Source organism: Ciconia boyciana, chromosome 3, assembly GCF_034638445.1.
Source record: "Ciconia boyciana chromosome 3, ASM3463844v1, whole genome shotgun sequence".
Taxonomy (NCBI): Eukaryota; Metazoa; Chordata; class Aves; order Ciconiiformes; family Ciconiidae; genus Ciconia; species Ciconia boyciana.
Genome location: NC_132936.1, coordinates 108,759,876 through 108,779,083, shown reverse-complemented (window position 1 = coordinate 108,779,083; position 19,208 = coordinate 108,759,876). Strand labels below are relative to the sequence as shown.

The 19,208-nt window shown below is 38.8% G+C and overlaps 1 protein-coding gene across 4 annotated transcripts in view; it reads left to right on the top strand.

Moving 5' to 3' along the window:
* ENAH (ENAH actin regulator) overlaps positions 1-19,208 on the top strand; it is a 102,954-nt gene that overhangs the window by 35,720 nt on the left and 48,026 nt on the right. For all 4 annotated transcript variants that reach the window (XM_072857024.1, XM_072857026.1, XM_072857028.1 and 1 more), the window contains exons 2-3: positions 16,279-16,444; positions 18,292-18,469. In XM_072857024.1, coding sequence (XP_072713125.1) covers positions 16,279-16,444; positions 18,292-18,469 — 344 coding nt within the window. The remainder of the gene's footprint in view (positions 1-16,278; positions 16,445-18,291; positions 18,470-19,208) is intronic.

The window sequence follows — 19,208 nt, the reverse complement described above, 5'->3', positions numbered from 1 at the left end:
GTTATTCTTATTTCTAATATTTCCTGTTTGTTTTTTTAAAGGTGATTTTTGTGTATAATTGCTACCAAATCTAAAAATGTGAAGTGTGTGTATTGAAAATATATATATATGTGTGTGTGTAAGATAAGGAACTCGCATGAATCTTAAACCAGTTTACTAAGCTGCTGTGGTAAAGTGCCAGGTTAGGAAATTTATTTGTCTTAAGTCTTTCAATTAGAGAAAATTGTTGCCTCTTGCATACACTTTAGAATACATTTATTGCTTTCTAAAGAAGAATAAGATGAAGTAGAATAAATATGGCACAAGACTAAGCTTTTAGCAGTACATTTATTTTAGGGAACAGAAAGTATTTCAAGATTGACTTGAGAAAATTGAGGTGTTGCTTTGTCTTTGTTGTTGCTGGTTTTTGTGAAGAAAAGAAAATAACTTCGTGCTAGGTACAGTATACCTTTTCAGAATATTAGGATTACTAACACGATGGATACTTCTCTGGTTTTGTAGTTGCCTATAAAAATGTTAGTAAACTTCTTGTTTCAGTAACTTGGAACTACCCTGGTTGATCTTCTAATTTTAGAATGGTTTTAGAAAATGCTAATAGTCTTTAGGAAGAATCTTTGTCATAGTCATAAGCACATCTGTAACGTTTAATAAGTGTCATCTAGCATCATTGCTTGGAAATTAAATCAATTGAGTAGGATGCTCTCTACTTTTGAGGTATTCACTGGGCTGGTTGGTTAGGTGGTAGAAAAGAGAATGGGATGTTTATCAGGCACTGCTGTTCAAACTAAAAACTAAGTTTAGTTTATTTCGTGGAAGATGGCCTCCTAGGTGAGCAAGGTGCATCTGTTCTGACTTACCAGGCACAATATTTGTGTGTACTGAGGTATTTAGTTGCACAACGTTATGGTGATGAAGCTAGTGTTTTTAATTGGAGATGCAGATTTTTTCTTTGTTTAAAAAAGTTAATCACTTTTCAGTATCTCAGTGTTGTAAAAAGGTATGCTAACACCTTTCTTCTGCAATGTTTAGTAAATATCAACTGCTGTGTCAAAGAAACTGCCATTTATAAGTCTAGTATAAGTTTGTTCAGTTTTGAATTCTTCTGTGGCTTTCTTGTGAACTTCATGATGAATCAATTCTGTGCCCTATGAGCTACCTCTGTGTGAAAACACAGGCTAGTCATTCTCAGTTTTTACAGTTCTTTTTTGGCAGGCCATAAACCAAGTGAGTGTTTGAAGCATACAGAAAAAAAATTACAATTTTTTGAAATGGGCCTTTTCTTATCCAGTGTTTTGAAATTGGGGAGAGGCATCTCTCCTAGTGAATGTCTTCTCCAGGGAAATGAGGTGCAGGTCTCTGTGTGATCTGCACCTCTATGGCCTGTTGCACTGCGTGGCTTAATTCAGGGCCAGTTCAGAATAGCAGTATAGGTGCAGCTCATTTTACTGCTAGTTGGTAGTAGGGGTAACGTGTGATGAGACAGAGAGGGGTCAGATTGAGAGCAGTGACACTGGTGAGGAGCAGGAGTTAGTATTGGGCTTGGTTATGGGGAGAGGTGTTCTCACCTGGAGGAGTGAGAATGGCACCTATCCGGGATGAGGGGATTTGAGAAGTCAGTCATTTTAACCAAGGGCTGTGGGGTGAGTGAACTAAGGGCAATTGCTGGGGCAAGAAAGCATAAAGTAGGGGAGGGAAGGAGACAGACAGGAGAGAGGAGGTGAAAGAGTGGGGCGGTTTGCAGCAGGTAGCACAGTAGTCATGAAAAGGGAAGGCTTTGGTTGAGGACAGAAGGAAGAGCAGGATGCAAAGAGCTTTGGCATGCAGGAAAGCTGGACTGATCTAATCAGCCTCCTCTTGGAGGAAGGAGGTGATCAGCCTTGACATGTGTTCATCTCATCTTTTCTGAAAAAGAATCTCAAATAAAAGGGGATTCTAGCAACTCCTTTGTTAACTGTTCTGGAGCATAACTACAGTTATAATTAATTTCTTCTAATGTTTGACCAAAATTTATTCTTAAAGCTTTTTTCTTCTTGCTTTTCCTGTACATGGAAAACAATCTGTGACCTGCTCTATTTTAAAACCACATTTTACTTTTTCTGCCTTAGTCCAGTGGGAGTACTGATTTTGACTCTCGTCTATGCATCTGCTGGGTGCTTGAAAAAGGGGGAGGGGGGGTGAGGGGGCCACATTAGGATTATGTAAGTATTGCATATAAGATGTTTGGAGTAATCCTTCCACTTTACTCTGAGCAGTGTCTCAGTTGAAGTAACGCGCTCAAATTTCTCTCTCACTTCACTATACCTCTATAGTTTCACAGAGTATTTTGGTTTTCTTAATAGTAGAAAGAATGATGAGAAGTTTAGGAAGAGCTACAAATTGGTGAAGACTGAAAACTTGGTTGGTTTGATCTAGAAAGGAAGATACTGAGGGGTCTGCTTTCTCTTGGATCTTTACTGAACAAATCCTTGAGTTCAGTAGGTTTTGTTTTGCTCTCCCTTATTCCATCTGTAGCTGAGAACTGTAATGTTTTTTCTCATTCACCATCAAATTCAATGAGTTACTCTGCTAATTGTAACAATCTAAAATAGCTTAGTAAAATGCTATTTTAAATATTCAGACATTTATTTTGTAGTGATATAAATGGTCAGTGATATAAATATTATGTAGTTTATTTAAACCTCTTACTTTTAGACATTGACCATTAGAACTACTACTAGTGTTTAAGATTATTTATAGGCTACAGAAAGAGAGGCTGGTTGAAACTTAGTGTGAAATGCATGATGTTATTTTTGGGAAGAACATTCCAATAAAATGAGGTGCTAAGGCAGTTATTGTCATAAATAAGGTACTTAGGATATGTCTGCAAGTCAGTGGGACCTTCTGAAAGGAATTTTATTTCTTCTAGAACCATATAATGACTTAGTCAAGGTGGGAGTTCTCAGAGTTCATCTGCTCCTGTCCCCTGCTCGGAAGGGGTTATCCTCTGAGTTAGGTCAGGTTGCTCAGGGCCTTGTCCAGCTGAATTTTGAAGTCTCCATGGGTGGAGATTGCGCAGCTCCTCTGGGCAGCCTATTTAACTGCTCTCTTCATGCAACTTTTTCTTATCTGGTTGAAAGCTCCTTTCATGCAACTTTTGACCATTACCTCTCGTCCTTCTCTTGTGCACTTTTGAGAAGATTCTCTCTGTTCTCTGTAATGGCCTATTGAGCAGTTGAGAATGGCAGTTACATTCGTGCCTTAGCTTAAGACTGAACAAACACAGCTGTCTCAGCCTCTCTTCATGCATCTTTTTCTCTAGCCCCCTTAATGGTTTTCTGTTTGATTTGCTCCAGTTTGTCAAAGTCTTTCCTTCTACTGGGGAGCCCAAGACTGGGCAGAATATGCCAGATATGGTCTGAATAGAGGGGAGTAATGATCTTCTGCAGCATGGTGGTTATTTTGTCCCAGGCGCCAATTTTTGCTCTTGCCTTCACATTTCTTGAGACTTCTGTCAGCTGGTTTCTCCAGCCTGCTGAGATGCCTCTGAACAGTAGCTCTACTGTCCAGCATATCAATCTATCCCAATTTAGGGAAAGCCATCCACAGACTTGCTGAAGTTGCATTCCGTCCCATTTTCCTGGTCATTAACAAGGAGATGAAACTGTATCAGAGCTAGTATTGACCCCTGAGAAATTCACCAGTAATAGCTTACCAGTTAGACATCAAACTGCTTACTGCAACCCTTTGAGCCTGTGGCTCCCCAAATGTTGGTTCTTGCACTGCTGGAAGATGGTCATGACATTTGCCTTTTTCCAGCTGTCAGGAATTTGTCTTGATCACCATGTAAAGATGTTAGAGTGGCCTCACGATGTCACCACCTAGCTACCTCCGCCCTTGTTGGGTGCATGCTATTCAATTCAATAGACTTTCTGTATCCAGTTTATCTAACTGGGGCCCCTAACTTAATTTTCCTCTACTGCAGGTAGTACTCCAGTGCTTATGTAGACGTGGGAAGTCTGAGAACAAAACTTGCCAGCAGAGACCAAGGCGAATACATGTAGCCTTTTCTGTGTCCTTTGCTGCTAGATAACCTGTCTCATTTCTGCAGTGGACCCACATTTTCCTTGATTAATTCATGTTAATGTCAACTCGGTGTTTAAAAACAAGTGCTCAATTAACAAAATCTGATTTTTTACCTTCAGATCTTTTAGGTGAAATTAAATTTTAGAAAGACACTTCATACAATAATCTTTCTTGTAATGAACTGTGAATTGCATATTCATATATTATATTAACACTGAGGCTATAGTGTCTCAATCAAAGATCAGCCATGTTCCCTTTACAAAGATCAGCCATGTTCCCTTTACACAGCTCTCTACATCAGAGATAGCCATTATATTAAATAGGTAATGTAAAAAATGCTACTATCTCGCTATTCCAGGAGGAGTTGGACATTCGTTATCTGAAAGTAAAATGAGTTACATGATCCGCAGTGATGGTAATGTAATGATGGATTCTGTTGCAGTGTATGTTTGGGAACTCAGATTCCCTGGGGAGTCTGGACTCTGAAAGCTGTGATTTGTATCATGCGTCGAAAGCTTAAGAAATAACATAATAAGGTCACTTTTTGTTAAAATATGTATAGAAGATAGGAAATGTATCTTAAGTGGTTTTTCACAGGAAATCATCAACTGTCACGTCTAGTTGCTGAAGATGATGTTGTTTTTCATGCCCACTTAAAAAGGCTTTCCACAGTATAACTGGGCTCAGATTCGTGGAATTACAGAATCACAGAATCGTATAGGTTGGAAAAGACCTTTAAGATCATTGAGTCCAACCGTAAACCTAACACTACCAAGACCACCACTACACCATGTCCCTAAGCACCTCATCCAAACGTCTTTTAAATACCTCCAGGGATGGCGACTCCACCACTTCCCTGGGCAGCCTGTTTCAATGCTGGACAATCCTTTTGGTGAAGAAATTTTTCCTAGTATCTAACCTCTGATCTAAACCTCCCCTGGCGCAACTTGAAGCCATTTCCTCTTGTCCTATGGCTTGTTACTTGGGAGAAGAGACCGACCCCCACCTGGCTACAACCTCCTTCCAGGTAGTTGTAGAGAGTGATAAGGTCTCCCCTCAGCCTCCTTTTCTCCAGGCTAAACAACCCCAGTTCCCTCAGCCGCTTCTCACAAGCCCTGTGCTCCAGGCCCTTCACCAGCTTCCTTGCCCTTCTCTGGACACGCTCCAGCACCTCAATGTCTCTCTTGTAGTGAGGGGCCCAAAACTGAACACAGGATTCGAGGTGTGGCCTCACCAGTGCTGAGTACAGGAGCACGATCACTTCCCTAGTCCTGCTGGCCACACTATTCCTGATACAAGCCAGGATGCCATTGGCTTTCTTGGCCACCTGGGCACACTGCTGGCTCATATTCAGGTGGCTGTCAATCAACACCTCCAGGTCCTTTTCTGCCGGGCAGCTTTCCAGCCACTCTTCCCCAAGCCTGTAGCGGTTGCATGGGGTTGCTGTGGCCCAAGTGCAGGACCTGGCACTTGGCCTTGTTAAACCTCATACAACTGGCCTTGGCCCATTGATCCAGGCTGTCCATGTCCCTCTGTAGAGCCTTCCTCCCCTCAAGCAGATCAACACTCCTGCACAACTTGGTGTCATGTGCAAACTTACTGAGGGTGCACTCGATCCCTTCGTCCAGATCATTGATAAAGATATTAAACAGAACTGGCCCCAACACAGAGCCCTGGGGAACGCCGCTTGTGACCGGCCGCCAACTGGAGTAAACTCCATTCACCACCACTCTTTGGGCCCGGCCATCCAGCCAGTTCTTTACCCAGCAAAGCGTACACCCGTCCAAGCCATGAGCAGCCAGTTTCTCCAGGAGAATGCTGTGGGAAACTGTGTCAAAGGCTTTACTGAAGTCTAGATAGACAACATCCACAGCCTTTCCCTCATCTACTAGGCGGGTCACCTTGTCATAGAAGGAGACCAGGTTAGTCAAGCAGGACCTGCCTTTCCTGAACCCATGCTGGCTGGGCTTGATCCCTTGGTTATCCTCTACATGCCGTGTGATAGCACTCAGGATGATCTGCTCCATCAGCTTCCCCGGTACCGAGGTCAGGCTGACAGGCCTGTAGTTCCCCAGGTCCTCCTTCCAGCCCTTCTTGAAGATGGGCGTCACGTTAGCTAATCTCCAGTCAGCAGGGACCTCCCCAGTTAGCCAGGACTGCTGGTAAATGGTGGAAAGAGGCTCGGTGAGCACATCTGCCAGTTCCTTTAGTACTCTCGGGTGGATCTCATCAGGCCCCATAGACTTGTGAGTGTCTAAGTGGTGCAGCAGGTCACTAACCATCTCCCCCTGGATTACGGGGGCTCCATTCTGGTCCCCATCCCTATCTTCCAACTCTGGGGGCTGGGTACCCAGATAACGATTGGCCCTGCTATTAAAGACTGAGGCAAAGAAGGCATTAAGTACCTCAGCCTTTTCCTCATCCTTGGTCACTGTGTTCCCTCCCCCATCTACTGGGGGCTGGAGATTCTCCTTAGCTCTCCTTTTGCTGCTAATGTATTTGAAGTGTTTTTTGTTGTCTTTTACAGCAGCAGCCAGATTGAGCTCTAGCTCAGCTTTGGCCCTTCTAATTTTCTCCCTGCACAGCCTCGCTACACCTGTGTAGTCCTCCTGAGTTGCCTGTCCCTTCTTCCAGAGGTCGTAGACTCTCCTCTTTTTTCCTGAGTTCGAGCCAGAGCTCTCTAGTCAGCCAGGCCTGTCTTCTTCCCCGCCGGCTCATCTTTCGGCACCTGGGGACAGCCCGCTTTTGCGCCTTTAGGACTTCAAATTGGAATTGTAGCAAGGAAAGCAACAAACCATCAAAAATAGACTATTTGTAGGAAAGAAGTTATGTATCTGGCTAGGTTTTGGCCCTGGTCTTTAAGACCTTTAAGTTAAAAGATTTGAACTTTTTAATCTGTCATAATTGTTCCTATTCAGTAAAGGTATTGATTTTATGGCTGTTAGTTTTGTTCAATTACAGCGTACCCTGGTGCTTACAAATTGGTTCATTCCCAGATTGTGCTGTAGAGCTTGTTTTCCATTAGCTTTGTCAAAAGGTAGAGAAACAGAGAAACTGATTTTTGATAAAAATCTTTGTTGAGATGGATGAAGGATCATGGTAGGAATCTTCTGCTCCTGTTGAGTGAAATCGCTATCCAGGCAATATTAACCTTACTGTGGCAAAACCTTTGGCTTGCAATGCCACTGTACCGAATCTGCATTGAGGAAATGTAATCTATTTAAATTACTGCATAGATTCTCCATAACCTTTTAGTATAAGTATAGTAGTAAATGCCCGTGAGAAATATGTTTGAAGAATCAGTGGAAAAATGGATTTGATTATAACAATGCAGTATTTTCAGGAAAAATATTTGGATAAATTACCAAAAATGCCATGTCTAAGAGAACACCCTGTGTAAGAGGATAAAAGAAAACAAGAATATGGATGAGTGCATGGAGGAAGCGTAAACTGAATTATCTTATTTCATGGTTCTATTGAGTCTAAATGTAAGACTTTATTTTACCAGTATAAAAATAATGGCCAAAAAGATTTCTGCCCCCCACCCCGCCCGTGCAAATGCATTGTAATGAAATAGCCAGCCACTGTGTAGTTCTGAATTTTTTTCAAAACATCTGTTGGAAACACTTATTTAAAAAATCTTAATGATGCTTTATAGGATGAAAAATCTAGAAAATTCTAGAAGAAGCTGGGAAAACTGCTTTTGTGACTTGCAGGTTGCTTCATTGAAAATCTTATTTCAAAGCTAAATAATGAAGGCTTTTAATAAAGTATTTCCATGAAGCTTTCACTAGGTTTACATACAAGGCAAGGACCAAATCTTATGTATAAAATTCCAGTATATCCAAGCTCTTACTTCTCCATCTCATAACTTGGAATTTTAAGTAAACCTGTTATTTTTTTGTCAGTAAAGTTTGGACAATGTTTATAATGTCTGATTGTTCAAAGTAAATTCTTCACTGAGATTTAAAACCTCACATTTTGTCTTAAGCATCCAAAGGGTTGTCTATACCAAGGCAGATCATGCTTTTTGGACATGTATAACATTCTAGTGCTTCATTTTTTTCAATCCAGATTAGTTATATCCAAACTGTTTGTCTTAACAGACACATAAATAGATACATATCTGGATAGTACAGTAACATAAACAAGTAAAGGAAAAAAGGTCAAGGTTAGCAGGTAACCTATGGAAAATTAGGTGATGGAGATGAAGTCCTGAGTTGGGTCATGGTTTTTTTTAGATAATAGTTTTGAGCGTCTCTGGTTTTATAGAAGGCAATGTGTACTATGGATGATAAAAGTTAAGAATTTTATTCTTCCTTTTTAAAAAACAAGACAGCAAATGGTCATTCCTTTTGTCTGCTGAAGTAGTTGCTTAAAAAACACCTCTTCCGTTGTGTATTAAATGATTTTAATTTCTGTTCCTGTTTGAAAACTGGTACCTGGTTTTAGGTAATCGTACAATCTCTTTAGTTTAAGATTTGACAAATGACGACTTGTACTGGTTAAATAGTTCCTTGCCTGAAATGTATACATGTATACATGCTAGGTATCTTAATGTCATCTTCAGTTTGAGATGAAAATTGGAAGGTTGACTTCAGCGAGTATTTACAAATTTAAGTTTAGGATGGAGATTGTAACTGAAGATAATTAGTCACATATGTATAATTAATATATTAATGTTATAGTATATTATTGCCTATTATATATACGGTTAGCCATCATTAATATAACTAGTTTCATGCTATTCAAAATCCATGGGTTTCAGTCTGCTATTACTAATTCCTATCAGTCCTTTGTTTTTATTAAGGTCTGTCTCTGTAGTGTGGCTAGTTCTTGGTTTGACTGTCATCGTATTCTTAGATATCCCTGATTCCCTTTGAGTTTGAATAGAATAGGGATTAGCATTTACTGACATCAAATTACTCTGAAGTTCACCTATCACTTTGTTACAACGGACCATCAATACAACACCAGTTAATATGTTAAGATGGTTCAAAACTTCACAGTACTCTTCCTCTATTGAAATGTTCATGCAACTTCAGTGGCTTTTGCCACTCTTTGCACTGTCTGTGGCTAGAACACGTTCTCTCTTCCAGTTTCTCAGGTCTCTGTTCTGGATTGTTTCACTTAGAGAAAGCACACAAAGTGTTATTGTCCATTTAAAAAACAATTTATACAGGAATTTTAAGATTATGAGTATTTCTGGAATACTATTCTAGATTGTGAGCATTTCAGTCTGACTCCAGCATGTGTTTTCAAACTGAAATAACAATTCAAACTGAAATAACATTTCTTAATGAAAAGAATAGGTGAATTTTTATGTGAACCAGCATATGACAAATCTAGAGACATTATTGAATTGTCATCTCAAAATGACTTTGTCCGTTGCCTGAAATACTCTTATGTTAAATATGGCATGTGAAACAGTGTTGAAAAAAAAAAAAATTCCCAGGGTTATAAATTGGTAATTCTATGTGAAAAGCAGACTTTCATTTGACATTAAGCTGTTGTTCTAAATAATATTTCTTTTTCTACCTGAGTGTCCTGCAATGATTTCCTTCGCCTGTTTGATATTCACCTGCTGCTATGGAGCAAGCTAAAACTGCAAAATTATGAAGGAAGAGATTTATAGCAACAAGAGAAATTTATTCTGTAAATTGCACTTGCTCCAAGAGCAGACTGCTATCAAATTAATGTTAAATGCTTTTATACATGAGATGAAAAGCAATTTTCTTTCAGTGGAAGGTGCTCATCAAGCAAAGAAAGTTTAGCTTCAAGAAACTATGTACTAACTAAAACTCTGGAATGAGTGCTGCAGAATTCTGTGTCGAAAGCAAAGCACCTTTCCTTTGCCAGCTATTAATCCCAGTGTTTACATTCAGTTTCCCCTGCTCCTCAGCAGTAGTAGTTTTATTTCTAGTTGAGACTTTCCCATACAGGATTTCCCTCTGGTTTCTGATGTTGCAGCTAATCTGTATTCTGAGTAGTTCATGAGACGAAAAAGTGGGAGAGATGAATGAATCTCTCGGTTATCGATCAAAAGTTTTCTAGGCACAGGCAAATACTAACTCATTAGCAGAAGAGCTGTTAGTGAAGCAATCTGGAACTACTTCCTCTGCATTCACCTCCCATTGGAACAGCAGCTCTTGTTTGAGTTTGACCTGCTGGAAGAAATCAACAACCACTCTTGTACTCAGGGGGGTTATAGCGTCAGAAGTATCTGCATGAAAACCAGTCAGATAAATCGGCTGGTCTCAGTTTAGTCTTATTCTAAAACCTGAATGGCAACTAAATTCTGTACTAGCTGAAGTGTTGGAGTGGGCAAGCCACATCATTTGAAGTTGCACAGCGTCGTTCCTTCTGCTGTACCAGGCACGCAATGTTCCCCTGCAGCAGCATATTTGGCTAGTTTTTAGTAATGCATAAAAAGCTGAGGTTCTTACCTTTCAACTGAGGATGAGTTACAGAGAAAACTAGTTTATTTTGAGAACTACTATGTTAACCGTTGCTGAGCCCAAATGGGTTATATTTTTTCATTATGTCCTCTTGGTGGCATGGATGCCAGTCTAGTTGGCAGGAGGAGATGGTAACTGTTATACTCTGCTTCCTCTGAGATTTGCTTTTGGCTAAGGTGCTAAAGTTAAGAAATGGGTAAAGTTAAAGCAGTGGATTATAGGTTAAACTTAAGTGACCCAAAGTTCTTCCCCTCTACCCACTCACATCACGCCCCCAACAAATCCAAACCCCTTCCCCTACTGCCAAAAATAAATATTAATCTATGTAGTTGAGTTCAGTCTGGTTCTCAGCAGACCATAATGTGAGGAGCATATTTGAGGGCATTGGAAATATTTTAATGTTAACTTTAAGGTGCTAGCAAGTAGCTTAACTATTGAGTTAAGCCAAATGAGCAGTTTAGAATACATGACAACTTTGTCTACAAAGTGTGTATTTAAGTTAATAGAAAGTAGTGGTACAGTAGTGGTACAGTACACAATATATTGTGGGTTTTTTGTTGTTGTTTGGTTTTGTCTTTTTAATAGTGAAGTGGAGAACACACGTTTTCACTGTGATGTACCAGTTGGGATTCAGGAACAAGCAGGGAAAATCATCTTACAAAACACCACTGCCAAGATATAAAACTTGATATCTGGACCAGCATTTAGCTGCTTTTTAAAAATGTGTATTTTAAGATGTTAGTATTGGAAATGTTTGGAGTTTCTTTCTAGCTTTGTGCCACATGGTTTGAAAATCCTAAACAGGCGTTTGATGAATCAGCATCTCTTTCCATTCCTTCTGCTCCACAAAGACTGCACATTTAAGAACATGTTGTTATGATTCTGTAAATTGAGAACATAGCAAAAAAGACCCTGGAATCACCAGAAGAAGCAGTAGTGGCATATGATTTTCAAAAAACCTCATTGTTACATCACTGACAAAAATACTAAAGGTTGGGAATCAGAGCAATCACAGCGTTTCCTTGCTCTTATTAATATATTTAAATGATCTTTTCTGTGGCTGCAGTTGTGCTGTTTTCCATATGAGTTTGATGATTTAAGTATTTATCCTTTTTAAGTTCTTGAGAGAGGAAAGCCAAGCATCCACTTTTTGGGGAGAAAGAAAAAAAGGCTTAGGTCAGCAGACTGTGCATTGGTGTAGCTGTGCATTGAGCTGAAGAACTTGGGATGTGAAAGAACGAACACGTTCCATCCGGGTGAAAGAATGATGTCTGTTAGGGTTCAGTTTGCTATGGTTTTTGAGCTTTCCGTATGATCTCATCACTGGAGGAGGAAAGTATATTCTCCCATAAGAATAATCTCATACTTATGATTCATTACTACTGTGGTTTTTTGTGTGAGCCTTTTGAGTGCCAGACCTCCCCCCACTCTTCCACCCCAAATAAAAAACAACCACCCTGTCTTTGGCTTTATATGGCATTGCTGTAGGTGGACTTATCCAGAATAATGGTTGGCTTTAACAATCAGAGCCTTACATCTTTGTCTAGCGAAGAACTCCTTGTAACATATATTTATCCAGCTATTTGTCAAGCTTTACGTTTTGGGAAGAGAGCTTGTACACTTTGTTTCCTAAAGTTTGGTAAGCACTGTTTTGCATGAATGTTCCCTTTTATGAATTTTCCCTTTTCTGCATATAATTTCATATACTTAGTTTGGTAAGTTTGCTTGGGAACAGACAATTTCTAAATTTTTCTTAGCTAATATTTAGATTGTCACGTTAGTTCCCCAGTAGTTCCCTGATAAGTTAGCAATCAGTTCTTTGAGCAGCTGTGTCTCTGGCAGTAGCATTTGAAGCTGGAGATGGATCCCTTAGCTCATTCTCCCGCATCCCTTAATGAGCTCACATGTTGGGAAGGTGCAGGCTAATCCAAGTGTAATGTTTTCTGGAACATTACACCAGTACAGCATACCAGAAAAAAGAAAATTTGTAGATAGGCAAGTAAACCCTGTAGGATGCTTTTGAAGGCCTAAGGACATGGCAAATAGATGAAGACCCTTTTGCTTTTCTCTTGCAACATGACTGTAGACACATTGTTTATTTCCCACTAGTGCTAAAGTAATCTGTCTGTAAAAAAAAAAAAAAAAAGGCAAGCGTTTGTGGTCAGACGACAGTGATTCTGGTGCAGTGAATGAAGTAAGTCATCTTCTAGCATCTTACAGTCAGTTCCTGCAGTCTAAGGGACATGTGTATTGCGGAAAACCCTGTGGGCTGTGAAGAGTTCATGTATAAATACTGAGATCACTGAAGACCTGTCTCCTGTTAGAAGTACAGCAGGGAAGTGTAATAAGCTTGAAGAGCAAGAAATATGATAAAGGACACTGTTCTGATTCACTTGGCTCCTGCTCCTTTGAACTGAAGTTTAAGTTCATAAATAGTGGAGGAATACAAAGGGCACTGGCTCAGGTTCTAATAACAGTCTGTATGTTAAACTCAGCATTTTCCTAGGAAAAGGTGGATCATGGAAAGAAAACTAAACCTTGTTTTTCATTAGACCTGTCAAAGATAGTCGTGAGCTAATAGCATGGATTTTTGATTTGGTGTAGCCCTTTGGGGTTAGTGGAATTCAGGTATGCATCTTATTTTTTAAAAGTGACTTTTTGGAGACATATGGTGTCTAATTGCTGTAATGTACTATATACTATTCAAATATTAAACTATCAAATGGTCATTGAAGAGCAGACATGTTCTTCTCTGCTAAAGGTCCTGCCTCCATGCTTTTCCTCAAAACAAAAATTAATCACTTCAGAGTACAGAACTTCTTACTAAGAGGAAGAAGTTGAATTCATCTCCCCTACAACAGTAATATGCAATTATTGAACTCTGGAAAAAGGCTAGCACACTGTGATGGTTTAATTTGTTTCTGGTAGTGATAGCTTCATTTTTCCATCTTACTGCTGCAGTCTGATAAACAAAGTGATGAGTGGTGGGAACTGTTGGCAGGAGGGGAATATATCACCTTCAAACTGGTACCTGGATATCAAAATTATAGACCTGGAACATTAAAATTTTAGTTATAGGATTTGTGTAAAATGAAGGCAGAAGGCTTATTGTGTAATGATTGAATAGGTCAACTGGAAATAGTTTGTATTTGTCATTTTTTTAAAGTATGTGAGTCATCTTGTATCTTTATATGGTTAAGAATAATCCCCTGCTATTAAGAAAATTCTTTTATTTTAAATGGAGCATGAAATATTTGAGATCTAGACTTGTGTAATATTTCCAGTTATAAGGCATAGTCTTAGAAGTGGAACTAAAAATAGTTTAACAGTTGTTAAAGAAAAGCTAGAAATTCTACTCAAGGTCACCTTATTTGTGCTTATGAATTGTGCCACTTGAATACCAAATAGTTCTAAAATGAGTAGGTTTTTATTCTTGTTATGTTAAATAAATTCATGTAAAACAAGAGCTTTTATAAAAACGTGGGCCTGTGGAAGGACCATGGCAGGGCAAAGAGTGAGAATGCTCTGAATAAGAACATCTGAACTGGATGGTCTGTCCTATTAATTAAGTCTTCTGATCACTGTACCATTACTCAATCACTCTCTGGTTCTACCTTCGTTGTAATTGGAACATATTAGCTTATACTCATAGCCTCAATTTTTAATAGAATGTAAATGATTTTTTTATCTGTCTGACACATGATTGAGATTAAGTTATTTTTTGGCAAGAACCCTGCAAACTACATGGCTCTGCTTCCAAATCGGTATCTAGGTCCTGTCACCTATGGTTTATCATGCCTGTGATTGATCCAAATTCAAATGTAGCCAAAATTTGTTTCGGGCTCAGAAGTTTTGTGTAATAACTGTTACACATTTTAGAAAAACCACTACTGTTTGTTCTGTACTTTGTGAACAGTACAGAATGTTTCTAGGTTTGAACTTTAAGATAGTTGTGTGCCAAAATACTCTAAAAATAAAGAAATCCAGTAGGTTCTTGCATTGTCCTCTTCTCAGATGATGGCACCTTCTTATTTACCTGTGGCATGTTTTTAATGGGACTGTGAAACACCTGAAACTTGTAACTAATTTTATTTTTTTTGCATCTAATCTTTTTGGATCAGATGTGGTCCTTTCAGTCTAAACTGTAAACTATAAGATGAACTATGCTTAGAAAAGAAGCAATGTATTTATGTATATTATACTTTGACTATCCCTATATTGAACTAATTTCTGGCTAGAAAAAGGGTGGTCTAATTAGAGGTTGTTATCCCATTCTAATCTAGTTGTTGAATAGGTGATGAGACTAGAACACGTGCGTTTTTAAAATTAAGAATGTATTTCCTCATCTGATCTTGAATCTCTTGCATGCGTAAGAGACATGATCTCAGTATTCTCTCTTCTCCCCTAGCCTTGAAAAGCATCCCAGTGTTGAGAGCTTTTCTAATTGTTGGAGTGCTATGGAAAGTGTGATAGAAATTGATGCTATGTTTTCTCAAAAACATCAGTATTGAAAGTTAACAAAACAGTTGGATACACTGCTGAATTTTCTTGTGCTAGGAGATGGAAATAAGATATTGGGAAATTCAGCATGGTCTTTTAAAAAAAACCCAACAAACACACACAACCCCCCCAAAACCAACCAACCAGCCAATAAAAACCCAAAAAAAACCTCCCAAGAAAGACTGGGGGGGAGCCATCCCTTTTCTATAAAATGTGAAGAAATATTTCATTACTTCTCTTTTGTAATTTATGAAGAATGCATGTCTCTTCAGCCTTCTCAGTTTTCCAAATGGCAAGCCACATTCCTTGCAAGCCAGGCATCATGTGCTTTCTATAATGTTGGATGTGCTGGAGTGGTACGTTCAGAGAATTTGACTTACTGATAAGAAATCATTCCTTTCTATTTTTATTTCCTGTCTGCATCTGGACATTTCCCATAAAGACAACTTGCATAGTATCACCCGCTCCTCTCCTAATAAATAGTGTGTTTATGGTATGTTCTGCTGTCTTGTGTTTCTAATATGATGACATTCATGATATGCTGCCTTTTAACTTTAGGCTGTACCTTAGCTTCTAGATGACTGCCATAATCAGGATTAGCTACTGATGAAATGGCGCTTTTCAGTAATCAATAGAACCTTTTCTCAGGGAGAAAATGTTACATCTAGGTGTCAACTGTTGTAAAATATGTCAAAACCAAAAAGCATTTCATTTATGAGCAGGTGAATTTTTTGTGCTGAACTTTATCCCGTGTGTGTGTTTTCTTCTATATATGTTAAAAAGAGCAAGGGCCTTCCAGTCCTCATTTCTTGTAGAAGTAATTGCCACTGGAAAATGTAAACTGTATGAAGCTAGTGCAACTCCAGATTCTTTGTTCTCCAGTCTTTGCAGAAAAAGCTCTATATGGTTATGGCATTTAATTAAACTTCATGGTTGGTGGTGAGGAGAAAGGGGGGGAAAAAACCTGCAAGGGGAAAAAGTTTAAAAAAAAAAAAAAAAAAAGGTAAATCTCTTCTTGATCTCTTTCATTGGTAGTTAAGGCCTGTTTGTCTTGATCACAACTTTTCAGAACAAACACCTTTAAGCAAAAGTCAAAGTGCTAGTAGCTTTGTATTTAGAAAGGTCGATGTTTCAGCAAGTTCCAAGGAGTATTACTTAACATTTTGAGTTTTTAAAAAAATAAAAAAGTTAACAAAAATTGTGATGATTTCCCTTAAGTAATTTTATCTTCTACTCTAAAATACTTGTATTTTAACAGTGAACAGAGTATCTGCCAAGCACGAGCTGCTGTAATGGTCTATGATGATGCCAATAAGAAATGGGTACCGGCTGGTGGATCAACTGGATTCAGCAGAGTTCATATATATCATCACACAGGCAACAACACATTCAGAGTAGTAGGCAGGAAGATTCAGGATCATCAGGTAAGCAAATTTCTGAAAATTTGGCATAGGAATCTTAAGCTACTTTTGTGATTGTTTTTAACATTAAGAAATACATCTTCAGTAAAATTATGGGAACTGTTGTCCTGGTTTCGGCTGGCATAGAGTTAATTTTTATCCTACTAGCTGGTATAGTGCTGTATTTTGGATTTAGTATGAGAATAATGTTGATAACACACTGATGTTTTAGTTGTTGCCAATTAGTGCTTATACTAAGTCAAGGACATTTCAGCTTCTCATGCTCTACTGACTGAGAAGGCTGGGGATGCGCAAGATGCTGAGAGGGGGCACAGCCAGGACAGCTGACCCCAGCTGGCCAAAGGGTTATCCCACACCATATGATGTCATGCTTTCTCTTCCCCCCCCTTCCCCCCCCCCCAATTTGCTCCGCCATCCCACTGGGGCAGGGAGTGAGCAAATGGCTATGTGGTGTTTCGCTGCCTGCCAGGTTAAACCATGATAAACTCTAAATAATAAATTTATTTTTAACTGAAGTAGCAAAATTGTATTATGGCTTTTTCCCCATAAACTAAGCACTTTACATACTTCCAAGGCAATAGTCCTTGTGCGCTCTTTACCGTTCCTTCCTACAGACAGAGACAAAGGCTAGTGGTGTACACAGAAGTAATCTGATTCTTTTTAAGGCAAAGTGTCAACCTAAGAACTTTTCTTCTTGCCTACTCTCTGCTCTTAGCTACAGTCTATGTAGGTACCAACAGTTCTCTTGTAGCTTTTCCTATATTATGAGAAGTTGGATGCATGATTTCTCATTTCTCCAGATCAGTTAATTCAAAAAAGCCTTCTGACATTTGGTAATGCTGATCACCTACCACTTTGAGAGGTTGAGAAAGGAGCGACAAGGATTACGTCTTAATTTCCTTGATGAAGAAGTTATTAGATCTTGATTAAATGGCAAACTTAGCACCCTCTTTAAATATGCTCTGCCTTGTAAGACTTGGGGTGGGGTTAAAGATCTAATCGTTTTGTTTGAGGAAAGCTTCTATATCTGTTTCCCTCTCTCCCGGCATTTTATAAAATTCTTTTGGTCTGTTCTTGGTCATTTATCATACACCTGAAGCATAGACTGATAATCTCCTATGTGATTTGTCATTAAACACTTATTTCAAGAATAAATGATCTCTGATGCATTCATCTGAGAACAAACCTGTTTGGTTTTTTCTCCCATTATTCAGTAGAAAAAGATGAGACGATATAGTTATCCAAGTGCAATGGGATCCTCTTAGTGGATGGCTTGTAGTAAGTGGTTGTCCTACTAGCTAGAATTTATCACCTTTTATGTGAGCTGTAACAATCTTCCAAAATGATACCTTGTGATGCATAGTAGAAGTCCACATAAACTGCTACTGAAAGCACGGCAAGCTAAGGGGTGCAGCAGCCACAGTGAGAAGGTGATAACTTGGTTAAAAAGCATAATTCTAACAAGCACTCTGTGAAGTTAATGGAAAACTGGGTTTCTGAAATCCAAATGCATATTGATGTCAAGTACTCTGCTACTAAAAGTCAGAACTGTTGATATCCCTACATTGCTGTTACAAAACATCACTGCATCGTTTGAAATGAGAATGCTTAAGCTACAAAAGTTGATACAGAAGATCTCATTAGTCCCCTTGTGTATTCTCATTACCAATTTCATGCAGCATTGGAATTAAAATTGAAATGGCTATGTGCTTTAACATTGTGATCTTGTGGATTGTGGGACTGGGATTAACCCACATGGTTAGGGAATAAAATCTCCATGAAGCTGAAACTTGTGATGAAATAGCAATTTTAAACATAAGTAATTTTTATTTTTTTTTTAATGCTTATAGGTGGTAATAAATTGTGCCATTCCGAAAGGGCTGAAGTACAATCAAGCTACACAGACCTTCCACCAGTGGCGTGATGCTAGGCAGGTGTATGGTCTGAATTTTGGCAGCAAAGAAGATGCCAATGTCTTCGCAAGTGCCATGATGCATGCCTTAGAAGTATTAAATTCACAGGAAGCTGGTAAGAGTCTCTTAACCTTTTTTTTTTAAAGATTATTCCAATACAGAGATGGAAAAAATTCAAATGTTTATGCATAAAAGTCAATAAGTCTTGTTTCTAATCATGATTCAGCCTCTAGCCATTTTAATTATTTGGGTGTTTTGTCTGCCTAATTACTGCTCCTTAGTAGTGATTCTCAACTTGACTGCCATCCATGTAAATGCAATTCCTAACAAGTAAATAGATTTTTTCATGTTACCTATTACATATAGAAACTTGCTGACTTCGATGATTTTTTTTTTTTTTTTTTTTAAGGAAACAAACCCAAAACACCTGACCAAGAAATGTGTACCTCTTAATCGGGGTACTTTTCAGGATTTCTAGAGACATCCAGTGTTCTTAATGTGCATTGGTATTTTTCCTTCTCAATGAGTACTGGATTAGAGGTTCTCAATGAGTACTGGAAGTTCAGAGGTTTTTTCCTCTGAACTTTGGAATTCAGGTCATCCTCTTTGGCAGTAAGATAATGTTCTTACCATACAGAGTTTTCTAGCTTGGAGACCTTGGATCCAGGGATAACATTCAGATGAGCACATATAATTTAGACAACAGATCTATCATTTAATTTGTCCTCTTTTAGGTGGAGAACAGGATGACATACAGGGTTTAAACCATTGGTGGAAAATTTAGTGGCTTTCAGTCTTCAGGTGGTGTCTGTAATATATTCTAGATAGGCTCTACAGCAAATTGATCAATATAA